General features: G+C 35.6%; 2 protein-coding genes across 2 annotated transcripts; both read left to right on the forward strand.

Moving 5' to 3' along the window:
- The first annotated feature begins 12,640 nt into the window (after positions 1-12,640).
- On the forward strand, positions 12,641-18,598 carry LOC114930921 (uncharacterized). Its single transcript, XM_085487397.1, has 3 exons — positions 12,641-12,765; positions 14,106-14,312; positions 16,022-18,598. The coding sequence occupies exons 2-3, from the start codon at positions 14,246-14,248 to the stop codon at positions 18,061-18,063; spliced, it is 2,109 nt and encodes a 702-aa protein (XP_085343523.1). The 5' UTR covers positions 12,641-12,765; positions 14,106-14,245; the 3' UTR covers positions 18,064-18,598.
- A 1,195-nt stretch (positions 18,599-19,793) lies between these two features.
- On the forward strand, positions 19,794-24,787 carry LOC114941864 (uncharacterized). Its single transcript, XM_085487395.1, has 3 exons — positions 19,794-22,918; positions 23,105-24,033; positions 24,135-24,787. Exons 1-3 carry the CDS (start codon positions 19,794-19,796, stop codon positions 24,785-24,787), a joined length of 4,707 nt encoding a protein of 1,568 aa, XP_085343521.1.
- Positions 24,788-25,280: the final 493 nt, after the last annotated feature.

Below are 25,280 nucleotides of genomic sequence, written 5' to 3' on the forward strand. Positions count from 1 at the left end.
AGTAAAAAATCGAAAAGAATGATATAAAAATACAAATTCAAATATAACGGACTAGTAAAAGAGCTATATAAGCTAATAAAAGTCCTTTATACCCGAATTTGTATTTTTATATCCGTCTTTTCGATTTTATTATTCTAAAATAATTCTTATTCCTAATATTAAAAATAATTCTTATTCCTAATATTTAATATTTATTTCTAATATTTTGCCTATTGTCCGCAGGGTCTACGCTAATTTTATGCTATGGTTATGGAAGAAAATTTGGTACTTTCACCCCCATGGGGTGAGAAAAACGAAACGCAATACAAACGGGCACAAATAATGCTGAATCAACCTGCATTAAAAAAATTACGATATCTCAAAATGAGATGCTGACGATTTTTTTAACTCTTATAACTTGCAATCTTTTCGGGTACAAACGAAATCAAAGACGGTACAAACAAGTGCAAACAATGCTTATAAGGATGTATAGGAGACATTTAAAAATGGAACAAAATTCATCAAAATATAAATAAATATATAAATCGTTTCCACTTTAATACTAAAGCTACTGTTAAAATTTGAATTTAATTTACTAACTCATTTAAAAGTTATTGTAATTTAAATTTTTGCTAATTTTACATATCTTATAAAAAATCATTATTAGGATCTATTAAATTACGTCAAAAATATGGAAAAAATGATACCATGTATTTCAAAATTTTTTACATGTATAATTGGATTTTTAAGGGATAATGTTGCAAAATTTTAATAGGATTTACTAAATTATTTAGAACAAAATAATAATAATTTGTTGACATTCTGGCTTTTTCTCCGATTTCTGAGCATTTCGTTATGTCAACGCTGGAAACAGCTAAAAACTAAACTTAGGCAATTAAACTATAGCAATTTCTTATAACATGTACAGATTTTCTATAAGATGAATAGTGTTGGTGCTTTTGTCTCCGATTGTATCTCCTACACATCCTTAATCGAATGCATTTCTAAAAAATACATTTTCTTAGGCCCGTATTCATAGTCCGTTCTTATATTTAAGATCGTCTTAAGACCTCGTTCAACCAATCAAATGGCCGCATAGCATCTCTTGATTGGTTAAACGATGTCTTAAGACGATCTTAAATATAAGAACGGATTATGAATACGAGTCTTAAAATTGGATGCCAAGTTCACATAGGTTCTGAGATCGGTCTATAAAAACCGGACCTTAATAACAAATTAGTAACGGCACCGACGAGAGACAAGAGATCTCATCGTCGGTGGTAACGGTCATTTAGTGTTTGTTTAAAATTATATGAAGGTAATCTAATAATTAGATAACGATTTCAATAAATTTTTGTATCTGAAGTGGTAATTAATTTACAATTATTTTGAATATTGTTATAAAACAAATAGAAAAAGCATTGCGTGTGTTTCTTAATACATAAATATAGTACACGCGGAAATATCTACATTCTTTTTTATTCTTTTTTTCATATACACTTCTTTATCACATTAGTAAATGTTTTATAACAATGTGCAATACTTTCAATACCATTTATTACAATATAAAAAATAGGTGCTTATAAAAAAGGAGGAAAAGGAATATATAGATAGTGCCACATGTATCGTACTATGTATTAAGAAACATACACAATGTTTGCTCTCGTATTATTCAATGATGGGATCTATCATATTTGTAAATCAGAAAACGTTAAAAAAAATAAAAATGAATGTGTGGCAAAATATAAAAATGTCAAGTATACTTGTCGGATCATAGCACAACATAGTAAGTATATGTATCCTATATACAGGGTGACCCATTTTAACTTAGGCAGCCAAATAACTCGAAAAATAAGCACACTACAAAAAAATGTTTAGAATCAAAATTTCGTCATTTCGAAGGGGACGTACAATGACGTTAACATCAGCCCCCTTACCTCTTCCCCTGGGCGGTGAGGGGGGGCAAGTTTGAAATCTTAAATGGAAACCTCTATTTTTTATTGCATATTCGGAATCTTTGGCTAAAAACACATACAATTTGTCTGAAACATTTTTCTCGATTCATGATAGATGGCGCTGTAATCGACGAAATTCAATTTCTTCGATTTCTCTTACTGAGAACCCATGCTTACAATTCTGCAATACATTAACAATAAAAATACCACGTTTTCATTGTTAATACTCGAAATTAGTCTTAAAACAAACTTTTCATTATTTTTTATTACTCATTAATTACTTCTCAAGAAACTGCTTTTAGCGTAACCCAGGAACAACAACGTGGACGTAGCAGTTTTCTATTCCCTTCGGGGTGCTTGATTAACGTGAGTCCCCTCGCCTCTCACAATTCGGGGTGCTTAAACGTGTGGTAACCCAGCCAGTGAAGGCAAGGTCGAGTGGTAACCCAACCAGTTAAGGCAAGGTCAAGTAGTGACCCAGCCAGTAAAGGCAAGGTCGAGTGGTGACACAACCAGTTAAAGCAAGGTCGAGTAGTGACCCAGCCAGTAAAGGCAAGGTCGAGTGGTGACCCAACCAGTTAAGGCAAGGTCGAGTAGTGACCCAGCCAGTGAAGGCAAGGTCGAGTGGTAACCCAACCAGTTAAGGCAAGGTCAAGTAGTGACCCAGCCAGTAAAGGCAAGGTCGAGTGGTGACACAACCAGTTAAAGCAAGGTCGAGTAGTGACCCAGCCAGTAAAGGCAAGGTCGAGTGGTGACACAACCAGTTAAGGCAAGATCAAGTAGTGACCCAGCCAGTGAAGGCAAGGTCGAGTGGTGACCCAACCAGTTAAGGCAAGGTCGAGTAGTGACCCAGCCAGTGAAGGCAAGGTCGAGTGGTAACCCAACCAGTTAAGGCAAGGTCAAGTAGTGACCCAGCCAGTAAAGGCAAGGTCGAGTGGTGACACAACCAGTTAAAGCAAGGTCGAGTAGTGACCCAGCCAGTAAAGGCAAGGTCGAGTGGTGACCCAACCAGTTAAGGCAAGGTCGAGTAGTGACCCAGCCAGTGAAGGCAAGGTCGAGTGGTAACCCAACCAGTTAAGGCAAGGTCAAGTAGTGACCCAGCCAGTAAAGGCAAGGTCGAGTGGTGACACAACCAGTTAAAGCAAGGTCGAGTAGTGACCCAGCCAGTGAAGGCAAGATTGCATTGTTATCAGCTCTCTCCGCATGAAGGAGATGCTCAAAGTGTGCACCATTATTTTCTAAAGATAACAGTAATCGACAGCGAAAGTTACGTTGTACATTTTCTAGCATTAAAGGAGTTATAGCTTCACAAGCTCTTCTTATTCTTTCCATCATATTCAATCTTGTCGTTGGAGCTTCACTATACACTGCATCTTTAACGTATCCCCATAAAAAGAAATCAAAGGGGTTCAAATCCGGTGATCTCGGAGGCCACAGAACTGGTCCACCCCGCCCTATCCACCGATTTGGGAACCTTTGATTCAAAAATATCCGTACAAGACGAGTATAATGAGCAGGAGCACCATCTTGTTGATACCATAAATTTAGTCTAACTGCAAGGGGAACATTCTCTAGGTATGCTGGCAAATCATTTTCGAGGAAGTCTAAATACATTGGACTATTAATTGGACGTTCAAAAAAATGAGGTCCAATGACTTGGCCATTGCAAATGCCTACCCATACATACAAACTCCAACGATGTTGATTAAGCACCTCACGATACCAATGTGGATTTTCTGGTGACCAATAGTGGCAATTATGCCTATTGAGACTACCATTGCTGATGAATGTTGCTTCATCACTGAAACAAATATTACTAAAAAAATCTTGATTCTGATCTAACATCTCAAGAGCCCATCTACAAAATTGTACTCTGAGTACGTAGTCGGCCTCACTTAATTCCTATACCAGAGTAATATGATACGGATGGTAATTGACTGATCGTAACAATCTATGTGCCGTAGTTTGAGAGATTCCCAGTTCTCGTTCTATTTGACGGGTACTAATATGGGGATTTTAATGAACCATAGCCAAAACTGCGAGCAATCTAGGGTCATTATTATTATGAAGTCTATTCCTTCGCCTTTCGCGATGAAGTGGATTATTACGAGATCTCCTTTCAATGTTTATAATTTGTTGATCAGTAGGATGGCGGCGATTTGGGAATCGCTCCGCATAAGTACGGGCAGTAAGTCTGTAATTTCTACCACATTCACCAAAGGTTATAAGAATATCGACTACTTCTGTAGGCGTATAATTTGCCATTTTACCAGAATTTTATCAGAGTACAAATGTTAAAAAAATACATAAACACTTGTGACTTTGGCACTAAATGGAGTGCGCACTGAGTGTGCACTCGCCGCAGGTAATTGGGCGTTTCTTGTGCGGTACTTTGGACCATTCAAGTTGCCTAAAGGGCAGGTTACGCTAAAAGCAGTTTCTTGAGAAGTAATTAATGAGTAATATAAAATAATGAGAAGTTTGTTTTAAGACTAATTTCGAGTATTAACAATAAAAACGTGGTATTTTTATTGTTAATGTATTGCAGAATCGTAAGCATGGGTTCTCACAGGGTGGCCAGCGATTCACAATTTTCAAATTCAAGGTCTTTTCCCGGTTTTCCAGATCAAAAATATCGTTTTTCAAGGTTATTAATAAGAAACATATTTTCACCGCTACGCGTAGGATTTAATTTTATTCGCGTGTAATGAAAATGAATTATTCAAAAAGAGAAAGGAAATAATAAAACAATAGTAGTAACACAAGTAATACAGTAAGACAAATGCTTTTTAAGTTGTTTTTTATTAGAAAATTAATTAAGTAACGTGATGAAATGCAAGTTAGAAACAAATTAGAAACAATATATTTTAAATTTTACTTTTTCATATCGGCAGTGGAACTGACTATGACTGCATTTATCTTTGATACTTCAGCCAAATATTTGGCTCTTTTGGCCTCTAATTCTTGTATTTTTCGAGTCGTACGTTTCTTCAATAACTCTGCTTGTGACTGTATCTTCTGCTCCTCACGCTCTTTCGCCGTAAATTCTTTATATCGAGAATGTGCATTGCGCATAGAATGTATCAACTTTTTTTCAATTTTTATATTATTCACGTCTCCTACAATTTTAATAGTATCATAGATACGTCTTTGCGCAATCAAACTTTTCTCGTGTTGATTTTCAATGAGACATTCCGAATTGACGGAAAAGCCGCGTTCAACAGTGGCATTATCATGAGATAAAATCAAAATAAAATCCACGAAATTATCACACGGTTTCATCGACAATTTAGTTACATCTATCCAAAATTTATCTAGACGAGTTTCAGTCCTTTTGAAGGATTTCAACATATCCTCAATTTGAGGCTCACTGCAAGCATTAACATATTCTTGTTTTATGCGGTCAGCTTTGATCCCAGATATTGTTGCACTGGAAACCAATAGGCAGGATATTAGCCTCTTATGGGCAATCTTCGGATCAACAGCGATTTTCGGATCTAAGCACGAGATTCCTTGTGTAACAAAATTAAACAAATCATATATAGTAGGCCAACTGAACGAGCAAATAAATAAGGTGTAAAAATTTTTATTAATAGTTAAATAATTAAATTAACATTCCGTTACAGAATCGATATAAATTGTAAACGTTTCGACTGCACTACAGTCTTTATCAATACATAAAAGTTAAATATTAAAATACAAAGAATATAAGTATGCTGTCTTCTAAGTCGGGCAATAGAGCCAAGGAAACGAAAACGAAACGAAAAATTAATTAAACGGAACTGTATCTCAATTTGAGATCCCAAAGTTCCACATATAAATTAATTTCGTAACTTACATATGGAGAAATAAGCGAGAAAAATATAGGTCCGAAAAGTCGCTGAAGCGGGAATCGAACCCGCGTCTTTCACTTTCCGGGCGACTGCTCTTACCAACTAAGCTATTCAGACCCTTTCGATCCCATATTTTTCATTTGCCTCTTTAGTAGATGTTAGTAAATACCGCCGTGATTAGCCCATGGCGTGAATAAACTCAGAAATAAATATTTTTATCGGCTCTCAATATAAAGAATATAAGTATGCTGTCTTCTAAGCCGGGCAATAGAGCCAAGGAAACGCTTCAGCGACTTTTCGGACCTATATTTTTCTCGCTTATTTCTCCATATGTAAGTTACGAAATTAATTTATATGTGGAACTTTGGGATCTCAAATTGAGATACAGTTCCGTTTAATTAATTTTTCGTTTCGTTTTCGTTTCCTTGGCTCTATTGCCCGGCTTAGAAGACAGCATACTTATATTCTTTATATTGAGAGCCGATAAAAATATTTATTTCTGAGTTAAAATACAAAGTTAAATGTTAAAAATACAAAGTTAGTTAATTATTAAAATATAAAATTGAAACGATTCTTCGCTGTTGACCAATAGATATGCAAGGCGATTGGTCTGAGATGCCAAGTTATGCGACATTTGAGCATGCTACGGATATAATACGCGAATTAAATCAATGTCAGAGAAAATTAAAAAATCTTTCAACTTACATTATCGTTTTAACAAGTCCTTTTCCCCGATATTTCAAGTGTGTGTTGCGAAGTCTGAATACCAAATGTCAAAATAGAGAGCGTGATGTATTTATTTATTACCAAAATAAATACATAAATACAAAATAAATAAATACATCACGCTCTCTATTTTGACATTTGGTATTCAGACTTCGCAACACACACTTGAAATATCGGGGAAAAGGACTTGTTAAAACGATAATGTAAGTTGAAAGATTTTTTAATTTTCTCTGACATTGATTTAATTCGCGTATTATATCCGTAGCATGCTCAAATGTCGCATAACTTGGCATCTCAGACCAATCGCCTTGCATATCTATTGGTCAACAGCGAAGAATCGTTTCAATTTTATATTTTAATAATTAACTAACTTTGTATTTTTAACATTTAACTTTGTATTTTAATATTTAACTTTTATGTATTGATAAAGACTGTAGTGCAGTCGAAACGTTTACAATTTATATCGATTCTGTAACGGAATGTTAATTTAATTATTTAACTATTAATAAAAATTTTTACACCTTATTTATTTGCTCGTTCAGTTGGCCTACTATATATGATTTGTTTAATTTTGTTAATTTATACGAGCCTTTCATTAATTAATTCCTTGTGTAAGTTTGTATTTCAGAGGTGAACGTTCATGTAGTTTCTCTATAATTCTGACAATACATCTACACATGTTTTGCTTAAATTGAAGAATTTGTAATTCCGAAACTTCTTTTACTTTTTTCAGTGCGTCTTTCGTTGCGAAGTCTATTTCGAAGTTCTTTGCGGATATTAGATTATTTTTTTCCGATAAATCTATTTTATGAAGATCAGAAGTGCCATTTAGAACGTCAGTTTTCACAACTCGCTGCATCATAGAATGTATAAGAGTATAAAATTCATTATATAAAAATGGTGCCATAGAAGCATCTGTTTGAAATTCACGCAAAAATGGCTCAAGCAAAGATGCTGTTGTACTAAAAAAAGTTAGTTTTGGACCAAGAAGTTTATCATTGACAGCTTCAGAAACTGTTTTGAAGCTATGCGAATTTGGAGCAGATTTTTCCTTTGTTGATACGGCGACGTACGTTCTTAAATGCGGGAGAATTTGAATAGCTCTCTCTGCTACGGCAACATTCTCTACCCATCTAATGGCACAAAATTTTTTGGGAAAAATAGAAGACTTTGTATATTCAGTATACTGAGCTCTTTGTGTTGGCGAATCTTTGAATAGATAGTACACAGCTCTCAAGAAAGTCATAATTTCCCATTTAGATTGATTCATTCCAGTTTTAAATGCATCATGAACAACATGCAGGCCGCAGCTACCTATATTCAAGAGCGCCTTACCGTCAAAGGACTCTTTAAGCTCCTGATTTAAATCTTTAAAAACTTTTAAATTTACATTTGGCCCATCCATAGACAGTTGTAAAATTTTTCCGAGTTTTGGCGCACCAAAAGACCCCGTCAAAGCTTCATGTAAATCAATAGCACGCGTGTGCTGAAGAAAAACAGAGTCAAAATATCGCGTCGGTACCAAGGACTCGTTTGGGTGCCAAAATCTTATGTAAAGATCCATTTGGGCCTTTTGAGAAATCGAATTCAAACTTTCGTCAAATTCAAGAACCACATTATCACAACCGTCGACTAAGTTAAGCAGTTCATGATAAAAATACGGAGCAATACCGTACACAATACTGTATGAAATTTTCGTTCTCCCTAGTTGTATTTTCTCAGCAATCTTACTATCAGGAAACATCAGAGAGAGAGTTGAGACACAAGCAGCAGACGTTCGTATGAATATATGGTTCATAACAGTTCGAAGACACTAAAGAATTTCAGCTTTTGTGACATCATCTGTCACGAGAAATTGGTGCACAGACTTTTGCCGTAAACTTAATGAGCTATTCTCTGAAGTTGAAGCTGTTATAATTCCACGATCATTGACAGTAGTTCCAGTTACTTTAATAGGACTAACCGTGTTGTGAGATCCTAAAAATACTAGAATCGATAAAGATAACTTGAAAGTTTTAATATTTTTTATACTAACGCTACACATTTAAACAAATTTTATTTACTACTGTCTAAATTATACAATGATATGTAGATTTATTTACTATAATTAAATATATACGAATTTGACATAAGATTTTGGAAAATGACAAAAAAGTATTAATTATTTATTATAATAGAAAAGTAAATTTATTATTTATTACAAATTACAAATAATTAATAAATTGTAAATAATTCATTCAATTCGATTTAAAAAATATTTTGATTTTTATAAAATTGGTATATACTTTATTGTTTGTTAGATATATATAATCAAAATAATAAAAATAGTGGACACGTAATTTACAAAAATCAAATAAATTTTTAATAAACATTGTGAATACAAAATCCTCGGATATTACGGGATCCACATCTATCGCTATAACCAAACCATCTGTTTTAAAGATGGATACGCATATAGGACAAAAGTGGAGTGCCTTTTCGCGAATGCGCAGAATGTTTTAAGCACGTATTGTTAAATGTAATGAGAGAATAAATAATAATAATAAGGGTACCTTGTAATGATTCGGCATCAGTAATCGCAGATTGTGCACTATCTTTTTCTTTACATTGTACAAACATTTCCATCAGAATACTCTTTTCTTTAGTTGTAACAATGTTTTTATGTTTTATTGATTTGACGTAACTATGAAGAGCACTTTTTCCCATGGAAGAAATATTAATAACTGTTTTATACCACGTGCATAATGCATTGGTGTCAGTTTTTGGATCTCGTGCTACCCATGGATAAATAAGCTCATAGGATGCTTGATACTTGGTAGTTTTTTGTTTAAACTTAGACATTATTCTTTAAAAAATCAACTGAAAATAATTATTAAAAAGCTTTGTGTCAAAAATAAAGAAATGTTGATTCAATCATTCTGTAATAGTTTTAATAATAAAAATAATAATATATTAATAAATAATATAAATTGGCTTATTCAAAAATATACACGATTTAAAAAAAGTTTAAATATTGAAATTTTTTCTTTAAATTGTAATTTCGTTATTTAACAATTTTACAATATCATTATTTTTCCGATATTTCTTCGTAAAAATGATCTTATATATATAAATTTTATTTAGATAATAATATATTACCTGCTGTTAGAAGACAACGAATAAATCACTCCTATTATTCTATAATCATTCTTATTAATCTATAGGTATTGCACTGAGAATCACATATGAGAAACTACCGACCGTTACATTCTAGATTTTCGACTTGTTCATTTGTTTAGACAAAAACAGCGCGAAACATGGCGCGCCAAATGATTCTCGGTAAAGATACGATCCTCTCTCCGCGGACTCTCTTCGCGACGAGCCAGTGATGTGAGACAGGATGGGTTTTCTCGTTCGCGCATGCACGGCGCGCACATGTGCGAGAGAGAAAACCTGTCATCACTGCGACGAGCCCACCGGGCTCGCGGACCGCGAACATTATTAGAACGATACGCCGAATAGCACCGTGGGGAAAGAGAGGGGAGGAAAGATGAACGCGCGTTTATTTAAAGTGCACTTATAAAGCTTCAACAGAAAATTAATTAAGAGTTATTTCAATGTTTTTAATCAATAGCAATTAAAAAATGATACGTTTGAAAAAATCACGGTTTTCAAAGTAAATTCTAGGTCTTTTCCCGGTTTTTAAGGCAATTTTAAATTCCCGGTACTTTCCCGATTTTCAAGGATTCAAGGACCACTGGCCACGCTGTTCTCAGTAAGAGAAATCGAAGAAATTGAATTTTGTCGATTACAGCGCCATCTATCATGAATCGAGAAAAATGTTTCAGACAAATTGTATGTGTTTTTAGCCAAAGATTCCGAATATGCAATAAAAAATAGAGGTTCCCATTTAAGATTTCAAACTTGCCCCCCCTCACCGCCCAGGGGGAGAGGTGAGGGGGCTGATGTTAACGTCATTGTACGTCCCCCTCGAAATGACGAAATTTTGATTCTAAACATTTTTTTGTAGTGTGCTTATTTTTCGAGTTATTTGGCTGCCTAAGTTAAAATGGGTCACCCTGTATATCATAAAAGAGATTAGAAATAGCCAAATAAACTATTTGATTTGTCGTATCTCTCTCTCTCTCTCTCTCTCTCTCTCTCTCTCTCTCTCTCTCTCTCTCTCTCTCTCTCTTTCTCTCTCTCTCAATCATTAATTTATTATTATTTGAAAATCTTTTATTAATATTTTAATATTCTATTGTTTATTACAGAAAATATTACTGTACTTAATATTAAGCATTCTTTAACTAACCTGTGTGTACCTAAAATTATATTACAACGTGTTACTTTACCCAATGTGCACAAAGACAAAACTTGCTTCAAATCCAGAATCAAGAAGGTAAGGTGGAATTTATTTGAATAAATAATTTGTATAGTTTATTTTATATTACTACAAATTATTATTGTTAATCATCGTGGCTGCTTTTGCGATAGATTTAAAAGACAGATTAAAATAATCCTGCGCTGCAATTGATCAATTTAATCTGGATTTATTTTAATCCTGCGCTGCAATTGATCAATTTAATCTGGATTTATTTTAATCCTGCGCTGCAGTTGATCATGATCATACTCTCGCAAAAGCAGCCATATTTAAATAACTTAATATTTTATAAATATTCGCAATTGCTAGTCAATAAAATAAGGAATATCAAATAATCGACCAAACATACAATAAACTTTTATTAATTTTTACGACGTTTCTTAATATTTCTTATGCCATAGTTAGTCATAGTTAGTTTATATTATATATATGTATATATGTTTAATATTTCTTAATTTAATTGAAATGCTAATATATTTAATTATTGTAATAATTTATGATACGAATAATGTGGTCATATTTTCTTACTTATTAGAACAAAATTTATAGTTTTGTGAGATATCTATCTTCATATTTATATTCATAACTATTTTTTTCTTTCTTAGCATGTCTTGATAGTAATACTATGAAAGACAGTAGTGAAAATGTTTGCGATGAGGATCCATCTTATGAATCATCAAATAATTCATCAAATAACAATTTTGTTGAACCTGTGATAGATCAGGCAACAAATTCTGTTCCTAAACAAACTAATAATTCAACAAATACTTCTAATCGATTACATATATCAATGTCAATAAATGTACCAGACAAAAATGTCCAAGATAACAATGGAAATCTCAATGAAGGTTACAAAAGAAATTTAATTTCTATAACTGCATGCAAATTAGATTACTAATTATCTGTATTTAAATAAAATTTTTAATTCTTAATTTAATTGAAATAATGTATTTAATTAATTACTTGATTACACGAATAAATGTCGTACTTTTTTGACTTATTAGCACAAAATCTATAAGATTCTATAATGTTTGTCAAAATCTATAATGTTTGTCATATTTTATGTGCATTTTTTCCTTTTTTAGGAATTTTTAATAGTAATACTATAGGAGAGAAAATTGAAAAAAATGTTTACAATAAGGATCCATCTTATGTATCATCAAATAAATCATGTAGTGAAAATTTTGTTGAACCTGTGATAGATCAGACAACAAGTTCTGTTGCTAAACAAACTAATAGCTCAGCAAATATTTCTAGTCTATTATCAATATTGAATACATCAGACATAGTAACGTCATTAAATATATCTGACATATCAACGTCAGTAAATATATCAGACATAGATATCCAGGATGAAGTAAGAAATCTCGATAAGGTATGTAATAAACAACAAAATTATTTTTAAACTGCACTGAGTTATTCAGCCTGCTCTTAAAATGAAATAGATATCTATGGGTCTGTTTCCTACCGCTTAATTGACTGTACTATTTCAAAAAATACATCTAAAGATTATTGGTGAATGTTAATGTCAGAACATCCATACCATTTTGCATTGGACTTGATTGATTTAGATATTTAGATCTTTGTAAAAATAAACTCTGTTTTAGTTTTTCTACGTAATTTTTTATATAGTTTTTCTTTGTAAAAAGTTATACTTAGCTGTAGTGGATCCTTTTGTTATATAACAATATGTTTATTTCTTTACTTATAGATTAACAGTATATTTATATCTTTACTTTTATCTTTTAATATGAATTGTATATGATATATATAATTTTAGATAAATGTTCATGTAACTGGCATGGCAATGTATTGGAAGTATATAAAGATTGCGACTTATTTGAACCCACCATTGTAGAAGATAAAATTTCTAAACATTCTGAAATAAGTGCACCTGTTTCCACTACAGGTATGTTATTGTTTCAAAATAATTATAATTTTCTTGTACAAATATACACATTATGTTTTAAAAAACTGCTCACTCACTCTATATTTAAAATATAATTATAATAGCTATTATTACTTGTATGTAAAATACATCTCTAAATATTTGGTAAATATAATTATCTCTTTATATTTCTTTTATTGTACACCTAAGAATTTTATACTTGATTTAAGTTTTAACATATATAACATATATAATATATTTTGTTATACATTCCATGCACGATGCAGATGTGTACTATATAAAATAATTATTTTAGATATTTTGCAAATTCTAAATTTCTCTTTAATTCTATGTTGTTTAAGTAAGCTATATATCTCAAAGAAAACCAATTTCAACAGAGGACGAAAAATACATGATACATCTGATCATCAATCTATCAAAGTAATTTTCCATCGTTCTTGACTTCTTATCTTATTATATTAAATTGCAATAACACATAATGTAAAAGCAGAAAATATACAAGATGCGATCTTGTATAATTTATTCTGTTATTTAAATTTAAATATAAAAAATAACTGATTTATTAAATCTTTTTCAATATAACTTAAATTTTTATGTATTTGGTTACACAAGCCAACAAATTTTATTTTATTCGTACTATCTCGTACTGGATATAGTAAACCTGAAGGATATTTGCGCGCTGAAACCGAATTTATTAATTTCGTTAAAAGAGAAGTTTTTTTAATTTTATCAATGCCACACGCAAAAGTATTATTTATAATGTCCCGATTCAGCGACTTTTTCGGACCGATATATTTTTTTCGTCTACATCTCTCTAGGGGGGTAAAAAGAACGTAGGAATTAAGATCTCAAAAACCAAGAGATTGTTCCTAAATAATTCTTCGATATATTGCTAAGAAATTTCGTGCCTTGTGCACAGGTATAAGACAGCGAAAAATCAAAATTTTCGCGGTCTTCGCGCACTGACATCCGCGGTTGCTCTGTGTCGCCGATTACTATCTTTTAAATTTGTTATTTAACATAGCAGAGCGCTAAAAATTATTTGTTATTATTTATAATGTTATAAATTATCTCAAAATCATTGAAACCTTCGACGAAATTTTAAGTCAAAAGTGTTACGTCTAATAGACAAATTTGAATTTGATTTCATCGTGCAAAAATCTTTTAAGATATCCTGCTTATTTGAGATAGTCCAAAAAAAATTTTAATTGTCAACTTGTGTTATTAATTATTGATGTAAATAATATAATTTTTTTATATATTAATATCAATTTTTTAATATATTAAAATCAAATGTATAATTTTTGTGATATTTAATCCTTATTCTTTACTCTTTTTAGCATACCTCAATAATAATAATATTATACAAGACATTTCAAAAAATATTTATGATAAGAATCCACCTTATGTATCAAACACAGAAGAAAAGTTTATTCAATCTGTAGATGAGACAACAAAGTATGTTACTAAAGAATATAACATGTCATCTACATCATTAAACATATCAGATATAGGCATTCAGGATGACGATGGAAATCTCAATGAAGGTTAGAAAAAAAATATATTTTTTATAACTATTTGCTTGATTTGCACTTAAAATGTCAGCTGGCTATGTCAGATTTTTGGCAACAGTTTTGCAAGAAACTTAGATAGAACCTGATCTTATGTTAAAGTTACCATTTTGACATCAAAAATTTATAACAGACTTTGCTTAGAATCTGTCTGCACCTGTTTAATTTTAAAGAAGATACGATCTTGTTATATTTATTCAATATTTTCAACAAATTTTGTTGTTTTAATATAAGTATATTTCATTTATAAATTATCTTCTTTTAATATAATTAAAATGCTTATGTATACATATATTTAATTGGTAATTAAGGCTTCTTTATTTTTTGATGACGTCAGAAGCAAGAAATTACATGCTGGAACTTCTTACTGTATACATTGACATAAAAAAGTATATCCGTAATACGATATGTGATCAACTCAATGAATTTATAAAATGCTCCAAAAACTTTCATTACTGTAAGATGTAATTTTTGCTATAAGAATCAATAAATAACAACAGGTGAAAGTTATGTTTGATCTTTTTGCATGATTTTGATGTTACATTAATTTTACAATTTTTTATTGACTAACACAGCAAAAAAGATACTCATAAGAACATTTCACAAATTGCTAAATCGATTGCAAATGTTTATGGATATATCCTTTTATTTCTATATATATTTTTTATTTATTAGATATATATACTGCAATACTTTTGAATGCGATTTCTCGTTTCTGACGTCATCAAACGAGGACGGTTATAGTAAATATCTTGAAACTTTAAAGGGATGCTAACTCAGAAATAACTGCTTTTAAAGTTACTCTGGTTTTTTAACACTAAAAATACAAACGCTAATGAATGGAAGACTGCCCAAAGTTACATGAAAACTCTTGTTGAGTTTTATAATATTAGATAGCCTTCCATTCATTTGCATTTATATTTTCACATTGAAAACTATTCACCTCCTCTAATGGTATGTTTAACCAATAATAAATAAAGAGTAAATTAGAAAAGCAATTATACTGGCGTCTAGCATCTCGTTAACTATATGAATCATACTGAGTAACCCATTTTAAAAGATATACAGAAATATATCAGAAACTTATTTGCTTTATCTTAAAAAATATTTCGAGTGAAAGTTATTTGATGTTAAGGAACTCGTTTGATGATCTTTATTTGACTTTAGATCAAAATCCAGAAGTTTAGTTCAAGGTCAACTTAATTTTTTTAAACGGACTTCACTATTATTTTTTTATATAAATTAAGTTTTTGCAATATTAGGTATAAAAATTTATGAGAGTAAGATGACCAAAAAGTTAATAGTTTACGAGAACTTATAGTTTATGTGAAATTGTCATATTAAAGTACAACATATCTCAAATTATTCACTTTTTGATCACATTATCCTTCAACTTTTATTCCAAATATTAGAAGGAATCGATATAAAATTATTTACAGTGATTTAAAAAATTAAGTTCATCTTGAAATAACATTTGGATTTTGATGCAAAATCAAATAATTATTACCATCAGATGACTCTTTCAACAATAAATAACTTTTACTTAAATTACTTTTTAAAATAACAAAGTTTCTGAAATATTTGTGTGAATCTTTTTTAACGAAGCATTCTGTATAATTTCTTACGTATTAAAAAATCTATAATTTTTTTTGTTATTTAACATGCATATTTTTCTCTTCTTTTAGCGTGTCTTGATAATAATACTATGGAAGACAACATTGAAAATGTTAGCGATGAGGATCCATCTTACGTACCATCAAACACTTCGTCTAATGAAAGTTTCGTTCAACCTGTGATGAATCAGACAAGAAATTCTTTTGCTAAAGAAACTAACAGTTCGGCAAATACTTCTAGTGGATTAGACATATCAATGTCACTAAACGTATCTGGGAAATGTGCTCGGGATGACACTGAAATGTTTGTTACATCAGTTGGTGCAGGAAACAAGAAGCATTTCTGTATGTATTGCAATACGTTTCAGAGCAAAATAGCTCGTCATCTTGAGAGAGTACATGCGAATGAATTAGAAGTTCAAAAATTTAAACACATGCCAAAAGGGAATGCAGAACGAAGAAAGATCTTAGAAACGATACGTAGACGTGGAGATTTCTATTTTAATACCGATTGTGCACGAAATGATGGTGAATTATTAGTAGAAAGACGTTCAAAGAAAGAATACAACAGGATACCTTCTGAATACGTCGTATGTCCAAAATGTAAAGCTTTCATTCTAAAAGTTACAAGCAGACATCACTATCAAAGATGCATTAAAGAAATGATTAAAGTTAAAGATAATAGATCAATATCAATTTTAGGAAGACAAATAATAGGACGTATACATAATGAGGCAAGCAATGCTCTAAGATTACGAGTTTTCCCACTTTTACGAGAAGATGATATAGTAAGAAATATCCGTTACGACGAACTAATAATAGCATTTGGTAATCAACAGTGCGAAAAATATAAAACATCTGAACACAATGATACATTGATTAGACAAAAATTAAGAAGAATGGGTCGTCTGCTTCAAGTAATAAAATGTAAAAATTCTGATATTACGGATTTTGCTTCCATTTACTTCCCCCGATACAGCAATACTTGCATTGAAGCAATTAATACGTTAGCCGGTTTATCTTTATGTGGAAAATTTTTCAAAACTCCTTCACTGGCTTCTGGACTTGGAGGTTTACTAAAAGAAGTGGGTAAACTTTTAATCAATCGATGTATTAGAAAAGAAGACAAGGAAAGGAAGTTACGTGCTGAAGACTTTTTGAAAGTATTTACCGAAGATTTTGCAACACGTATATCAAAAACAATATCAGAAACAATGACTAGAAATCTAAGACGTAAAAAGATTACGTTACCCTGTAAAGCAGATATTATTAAGCTTCATAATTTTCTAAAACAAGAACGTGAAACAGCTTATAATTTTTTGAAAGAAAAGTTCTGCTATGATGCATGGCTTTCGCTTACGAAATCTACATTGACTTCAGTACAAGTGTTTAATCGTCGTAGAGCCGGAGAGATACAAAGGACGTTAATCGAGGATTATAAGGCGTATCAAGGTATTAATTATCAGACAAACGACATGTATAAAGCGCTTTCAGCACGTGCCAAAGAAATTGCTAAAAGATATGTGCGATTTACCCTCAGAGGTAAACTTGGACGAACGGTACCAGTCTTACTAACAGAAGAATTAAGAGACTGCATCGAAATGATTTTAAAGCATAGAAAGGCTGCAAAAGTTTCTTCGAAGAATCCATACCTATTTGGTCTTCCTTCGCTTCAAAAAGATAAACACCGATATCTTTTAGCGTGTGATTTATTACGGCAATATGCAGTAGATAGTGGCGCAGAAAATCCAGAAACTATTCGTGCGACTGAATTACGGAAGCATATAGCAACAATTTGTGTTCATTATAATCTATCTGAAAATGAAGTTTCAACGCTTGCAAATTTTATGGGCCATGCCGATAAAATTCATTTATCTCACTATAGACAACCTGTTATTGAAAAAGAAATCTTAGAAATATCTCAATATCTGGAAGCCGCACAAGGAGCCGATATAAATGAAAGTGATAGTAATGATGATTCTGACTCTGAACTTTCAGATGTTGAAAATACAGCGAAGACTACAGAAACTCACGATGATACAATTAATAAAGAAATTGCATCTAGAAAAGTCATTCGAGATTTTCAACAAGGTACTTTATTCCTTCACAAATAAAATTTAATTTTTTAAATCACATTTTAGTCAAGTAGTGATTAAGGAATGAATCTAATTTAAAACTTAAGATCATATTGGTTTCTTTGATATAAGAGAACATTCGTAATTTGATTTTATATTTAAGGCTGTCTTAAGTTTATTTTCAGATGATATGTAGTATATAATAAAACAGCGTTTACAGTATCTGTTCGTGCGAGTGTGTTGCCGAGCGTGCGAACCGACATGCACGCGCCATCTCTGAGATCGCGGCGTCGCTCAGAGCATCGATTGATAGCAATCATATTGATTTCCGTTTAGATCGATATCTGATTAGCGCGGTCGTCCCGTCACTTCCGTAGTGACGAGGAAGAAGGAAGCATTCTGGAGTAATCCTTGAGTCAGTGTACACGTGTTCTGTATCGCTCTCAGTAACGTATCAAATAATAAGTCGTTCAAGTCATCGTATTATATCTCGTATATTAATTTTCTGTCTATCGTGACGAATTAGTTGTGTACATTTGTGATTGTGCGGAATAAAAAAGACCATTGACTGTTACGAAGCGCGAGTAATTTATTTCCCCGCCTCGTCTATTGTCGCCGCGTAAAACCACCATCTTTTTCCCGACCACGTGCGCCGGTATTCCCGCGCTCTCTCTCTTTAGTATTTTACTGAGTTCGCGAACATGGTCCTTCGAGCCGGATGGTCCGTGAATCGGTGAATTAAAGTGCATAAACTATCGAGTGCACGAGCGACGAATCGAGTTATCGCCCTTATATGTGCACATTCGTGTCGTAATACGTGATAGACTGCCACGTGGCCCTTCTCTACGTGTCTGTGAAATCGCGAACAGAAGCGATTAATCTCGATTCTAGCGGACAGTGACTTGAACAGTGACATTTAGTGATACGAACGGAGTTATCATTTTACTCCATTTCGTCCGACGGTTCGAATCTATAGTTTATGCGATTCGTTCGTCGTTCTTTTTGACAATTTATCGGAGTGATAATTGACTTCGTTTAGTGCGTTACTCCGAATCTATCTCTTATGCGATTCGTTCGACGTTCTTTTTTGACAATTTTTTCGGAGTGATAATTTGACTCCATTTCGTGCGCCGATTCGAACCTATAGTTTCGCGATTCGTTCGACGATCTCTTTGACAATTTTTTTCGGACTGATAATTTCTCCATTTCGTGCGCCGATTCGAACCTATAGTTTCGCGATTCGTTCGACGATCTCTTTGACAATTTTTTTCGGAGTGATAATTTCTCCATTTCGTGCGACGATTCGAATCTATAGTTTCGCGATTAGTTCGACGATCTTTTTGACAATTTTTTCGGAGTGATAATTTGACTCCATTTCGTGCGACGATTCGAATCTATAGTTTTCGCGATTCGTTCAACGTTCTTTTTGACAATTTTTTCGGAGTGATAATTTGACTCCACTTCGTACGACGATTCGAATCTATAGTTATCGCGATTCGTTCGTCGTTCTTGTTGACAATTTATCGGAGTGATAATTTGACTCAGTTTAGTGCGATATTCCGAATCTATCGCTTTCGGGATTCGTTCGTCGTTCTTGTGATAATTATCGGATTGATAAGTGACTCCAGTCATTACGATTGTTCGAGACTGTTGTTTATTAGATCCGCTAGTCACTCTCTTGTGATAATCTATCACGTTGTAAATAATTATTGAAGAATTAACTTATTCTTTTTTTCTTCGGCCGTGAAGTGATAAACTGTGACGTCATCATGCCTGGAGATACGCTCAAGTTACCGACGGACCAATCGAGAAATCGTACTCGTTCTCAGGGCAGCATTATAGCGTTGCTCGTTGTACAAAGAGAATATTTGCGATCTATTCATCGCACGTGCAATTCGGCTGTGAGGCTCACTGAAACGTCCGCCTCCATTACAGTCTCGACGAAACTCCAAACGTTAACGCAGCTATGGGCCAAATGTCGATGCAATCACGAGGAGTTAACGGCATATTCGATTGATCCGGACGTCAGTGACTATCTCAAAGGTACCGAATTTGGTGACATGGAGGATCGCGTTCTTGATGCGACGGACGCGCTCACCGCCTTGCAGAGCAACATGCCTTCGACATCGTCAATTAGGAGGGACGCTGCCGACGCATCGTCGACTTCGAGGTTCACCAGTCTCGAGCGCATCCCTCTGCCGACCTTCAACGGAGATCAGAAGGACTGGGCCCACTTTCGAGACATGTTTGACTCGATGGTCGTCCGTGAGTCTGGACTGTCTAACGTACAGAAGTTTTATTATCTTAAAAGTTGTTTGACCGGTACGGCATTGTCGTTGATTAAAAATTTACCGATTACCGATGCAAATTTCGAATCGGCTTGGAAATTAATTAATGATCATTATCAAGATATTCAAGTTTTGACTTTTTCTCTTATAGTTCGGTTATTAAAACTTAGGCCCGTAAGCGGCGATAGTCCGGCCGCGTTAGAGACTCTAGTTAATCAAACTCGCGAAATACTTGTCTCTCTCGAAAACTTGAATCAATTATCGTGGGATTCCATATTAGTTGTTATGACGCTTATGCGTCTGGACCCGACGATTCGAAAGAGTTGGGAAGAGAACATCGGTAAAAGAGAAACATTTCCAAATTATGACGAACTTGAGCAATTTCTGAACGGTAAAGTACACGCTTTAAATGTTGCGTCGATTAAAAGCGAAGTCACATGCCTGAACGACAATGCCGTAACGAAAAATTCAAAACATAAAAACGGTGTTGACTCTAAGGTCACTTTGCACGTTGCGAACACCAATACTTCTGTTTGTCATTTGTGCTCCGCGGCTCATAACATATCGAAGTGCGCGAAATTCAAGGTCATGTCTGCGAGCGAACGTTTAGATTCCGCCCGAGCGGCGCATTTATGCTTTAATTGTCTCGCTAAAGGTCATTTTCCGCCGAGCTGTAAAAACAAACCGGGTTGCGATAAGTGTAAGAAGCGGCATCATAAAATGCTTCATCAAGCATTCTCACCGCGTACATCGGATCCCGAGTCAATAAACAGTAACGCGGTTACTTCCGTTTCGAGTAACGATCACGCGAAGTTATCTAATGTAACTTCCTGTCATTCGGGAGTCGCCAAGTCAAAAACGTTAAGGCCGGTGTTAATTGCGACAGCGTGGGTACACGTGCGTACGGCTGAAGGTCGTGAACTGCCATTTCGCGCAGTCATAGATTCTGGCTCCGAGTGCTCGTTAATATCTGAAGCAGCTGCTCAAGCGTTACGCGTGCAAAGAATTGCGTGCTCTGCTTCAATTTCAGGTACTGGCGCCACCGTCTCCGGGGTCGTGAAGCACTCCACCCGCGTTGAGCTACGATCACGAAATAAGTCTCAGCTTGTAGTCGTGATCGAGCCTCTTATTTTATCTCGGCTTTCTAATTATGTTCCGCGACGATTTGTTAAGGCTTCTGAGTGGACCGGCGTCGGACAACTGACATTGGCCGACCCCGACCCCTGCAGTGATAAGCCGATCGACTTAATACTCGGTGCCGATTGTTATGACGAAATAATACTTCAGGATCGGGTGAAGTTTCCCGGAGAGCCGTATGCTATTCATTCGCGATTCGGGTGGGTGCTGCGCGGTCCGGTGGACGACGGTCCTGTCAATGTATCGTCGTCGCATACGACTATTTCGTCATTACACGTGACCCCTAATACTGATTTGACTCGTGCGATCGAGCGCTTTTGGGAGGTTGAGGAGATTCCTTCGCAGACCCAGTTATCCGCTGAGGATCAATATTGCGAGGACCTCGTCGCGACTACTAATCGTGATACGTCAGGAAGGTACAATGTCGCGTTGCCGTTTAAGGGGAATCTTCCAATTGATATTGGGGATTCTCACAAAAATTCGCTCCGTATGTATGCGTCTTTGGAGCGTCGTTTGAAAAAGGATCGACAGTTAGCTGTCGAATATAATGATTTCTTAAATGAATATTTAAGATTAGGACATATGAGTCCGTATACGCCCACGGATGTCGAGGAGCAGCGATGCTTTATACCGCATCATCCGGTATTAAAGCCAAGTAGCACTTCGACGAAGGTAAGGGTTGTATTTAACGCGTCTGCGCGCACTGGCAATGGAAAGTCTCTCAACGACTGCCTCCTTATTGGACCAAAATTGCAGACTGATCTATGTGCCATTTTGTTACGTTGGCGCTGGCACCGGTTTGTGTGTGTCGCCGATATTGCGAAGATGTTTCGGCAAATTCGCGTGCACGATGATCATACGCGTTTTCAATTAATTCTCTGGAGGCAATCGGAGAAAGACGCGGTAATTCCGTATCGGTTACGGACGGTAACTTACGGCACCGCTCCTGCGCCCTTTTTAGCATTGCGCGTCTTGCGGCAGTTAGCAGAGGACGAGAAGCATCGTTTCCCTCTGGCTGCGCATAACGTCATATTCAATTCATATGTTGACGATATATTTTTTGGCGCGTCGGAGATAGAAGAATGTCGCGAGATTCGAGAGCAGATGATAGGACTGACCAACGCGGGCGGGTTTCCTCTACACAAATGGAGTTCCAATTGTCCGGATTTAATCTCCGATTTATCCGAAACGATTCGCGATCCTGCACAAAACGTAGATTTTAAAGAGGATGATCAATTAAAAATCCTTGGCATATATTGGGCACCATTGGAGGATGCTTTTAGTTTTCGTATTTGTGCAGAAGTTCCGTCGCATATAACAAAACGCACCTTTCTCTCGTATATATCGAGAATCTACGATCCATTAGGTTGGTTGTCGCCTGTCATTATTATCGGTAAGATCCTTATTCAACAATTGTGGCTGTCTAGGATCGACTGGGACACGACACTACCGTCGGACCTGAATGAAAGGTGCATCTCTTTTTGCCACGGACTCATCTCGCTTGCTACTGTTTGTATCCCGCGCTGGGTGCACTCCCGCGAGGACTCAAGTATCGAGATCCATGGGTTCGCGGATGCGTCCCAGGCCGCTTACGCAACCGTGATCTACCTTTGAGTGATCCATAAATTCGAGCCACAAGTTTTCTTGCTAACAAGTAAGAGCAAGGTTGCTCCGTTGAAAACGGTCTCGGTTCCTCGTTTGGAGCTCTGTGCGGCCGAACTCTTATCACGGCTCCTTGCTTGGACCATTTCTGCGTTGAACCTTGAGCAGGTCCCCATTTACGCTTGGACGGATTCCACCGTTGCATTGGCCTGGCTTAGCAAGTCTCCGGCCACATGGAAAGTATTCGTGGCGAATCGGGTGTCTCTCATCCAAACGCAATGTCCTCAGGCAAGTTGGCGTCATGTTCCTACGCAGGACAACCCTGCGGACTTAGCTTCTCGTGGAGTCTCTCCGACTCAATTGATCAAAAATCCACTATGGTGGTACGGGCCCTCGTGGCTCTCCTGTGAGCCCCAAGAGTGGCCCTCTGTCGACTCTTCTGATAGTCTGCCGACTTCTGACCTTGAGGCACGGTCAGTCGTCACTCACGTCACCAATGTCTCCGAGTGGGATCTGTCCACTCGCTATTCTAATTGGAGCAAACTGCTCAAGATAACTGCGTTAATTTTACGCTTCGTGAAACTGACACGACGACAGCTTCCATGTACGGAACTTTTATACACTACGCGGTTGATGACGGAAGCCAAAACCTTTTGGATCAAGGTCATACAGTCGTCGTTATATGCGACCGAACTTCATTTATTGCGAGCCGAGCAAAGATTGCCACGTTCGAGTTCGCTACTTTCTTTGGATCCGTTCATTGATGATGACGGAATTATTCGTATGGGAGGCAGATTGATGCACGCTCCATTGACATTCGCTCAGAAGCATCCAGTAATCCTGAGCCAAACTCCTCTGACGCGTATAATAGTGCGTGATGCACATTTACGCACTCTCCATGGGGGAACGTCGTTAACATTACGTCTACTCCGAGAGGAGTACTGGATACTCCGAGCAAAAATAATTGTACGATCGGTTATTGGTCAGTGTGTCATCTGCTCTCGACATCGTGCAAATTTGAGCAGTCAGAAAATGGCTCATTTGCCCGAGATACGAATAATGTGGCGCGTCCGTTTTTGAAAGTCGGGATAGATTATGCCGGACCCTTGCCAGTGCGCGCCTTCGCCGGACGTGGTCATCAATCCCGTAAGGCCTATATAGCCCTTTTCGTGTGCTTGATAACCCGTGCCGTGCACATAGAACTCGTTACCGATCTGTCTTCCGCAGCATTCATCACCGCCTTTCGACAATTTTGTTCACGCCGCGGTATTCCTGCGATTGTATTAAGCGATAACGGAACCAATTTCCGTGGCGCGCAGACGGAATTATACCGTATTTTTCACGCTAGTATGTGCGATGGTGCCGTCGAATCATCTATGGCCTCGTTAGGCATAGAATGGCGCTTTATTCCAGCCTCCGCTCCACACTTTGGCGGGATTTGGGAAGCTGGAGTAAAGTCGGTCAAGCACCACTTAAAGCGTATAGTTGGCGTACATACGCTAACCATTGCCGAATTAGAGACACTGTTGTGTCAAATAGAGGCCTGCCTAAATTCGCGACCGATCGCTGGACTCTCGAATTCCCCAGACGATCTATCGTATTTGACTCCCGGTCACTTCTTGACCGGCGCTCCACTTCTTGCGTTGCCTGATGCTTCGCTACTAGATCGTCCGGAATCGAGATTGACGAGATATCAACTCGTTCAGCGGATGCGAGACCGATTTTGGCAGGTTTAGGCGCTTGGATTTTCTTAACTCTCTGCAGAAGCGCAATAAATGGCACAATCAGCGCGCAAATTTAAACGTGGGTGATATTGTCATCATTAAGGATGACAATGCTCCACCCTCTAGATGGGAATTAGGGCGTATAACACAGTGCTTCCCGAGTGAAGATGGGTTGATCCGCGTTTGCGAGGTGAGGACTGCTACCTCTACCTTTCGACGACCGATCCACAAATTGTGTCTCCTTCCGATCGCTGATCGAGACGAAAAGGATCACAATCTGTAGTTCCATTTCTTTTTTTTGTGTTTTGTTTTTTTTTTTGGGTATCATACCTTACGGCGGGCGGCGCCCAACGCCCGATATTTCGCGTCTGTGATATCTATAGATTAAGTGTAGATTAATTACATTTATGTATAACATTAAAATGTAAATTAGCATTTATCCTAGTCAACTGATGTGACTAATCATTAGTTTATTATAAATTGTTTCTGTCGCTTATTAAATAAG

The sequence above is a fragment of the Nylanderia fulva genome, unplaced genomic scaffold (assembly GCF_048542155.1).
Source record: "Nylanderia fulva isolate GAGA-0341 unplaced genomic scaffold, ASM4854215v1 Scaffold546, whole genome shotgun sequence".
Taxonomy (NCBI): domain Eukaryota; kingdom Metazoa; phylum Arthropoda; class Insecta; order Hymenoptera; family Formicidae; genus Nylanderia; species Nylanderia fulva.

Bases quoted from the DNA above. Each gene is read 5' to 3' on its own strand.
- LOC114930921 (XM_085487397.1), top strand. From the start codon at position 14,246: ATGTCATCTACATCATTAAACATATCAGATATAGGCATTCAGGATGAC. The intron at 14,313-16,021 runs GTTAGAAAAAAA...CTCTTCTTTTAG, and splicing joins CGATGGAAATCTCAATGAAG to CGTGTCTTGATAATAATACT.
- LOC114941864 (XM_085487395.1), top strand. From the start codon at position 19,794: ATGCCTGGAGATACGCTCAAGTTACCGACGGACCAATCGAGAAATCGT. The intron at 22,919-23,104 runs GTGCATCTCTTT...CTTGCTAACAAG, and splicing joins CCGTCGGACCTGAATGAAAG to TAAGAGCAAGGTTGCTCCGT. The intron at 24,034-24,134 runs GTCAGTGTGTCA...CGTTTTTGAAAG, and splicing joins AATTGTACGATCGGTTATTG to TCGGGATAGATTATGCCGGA.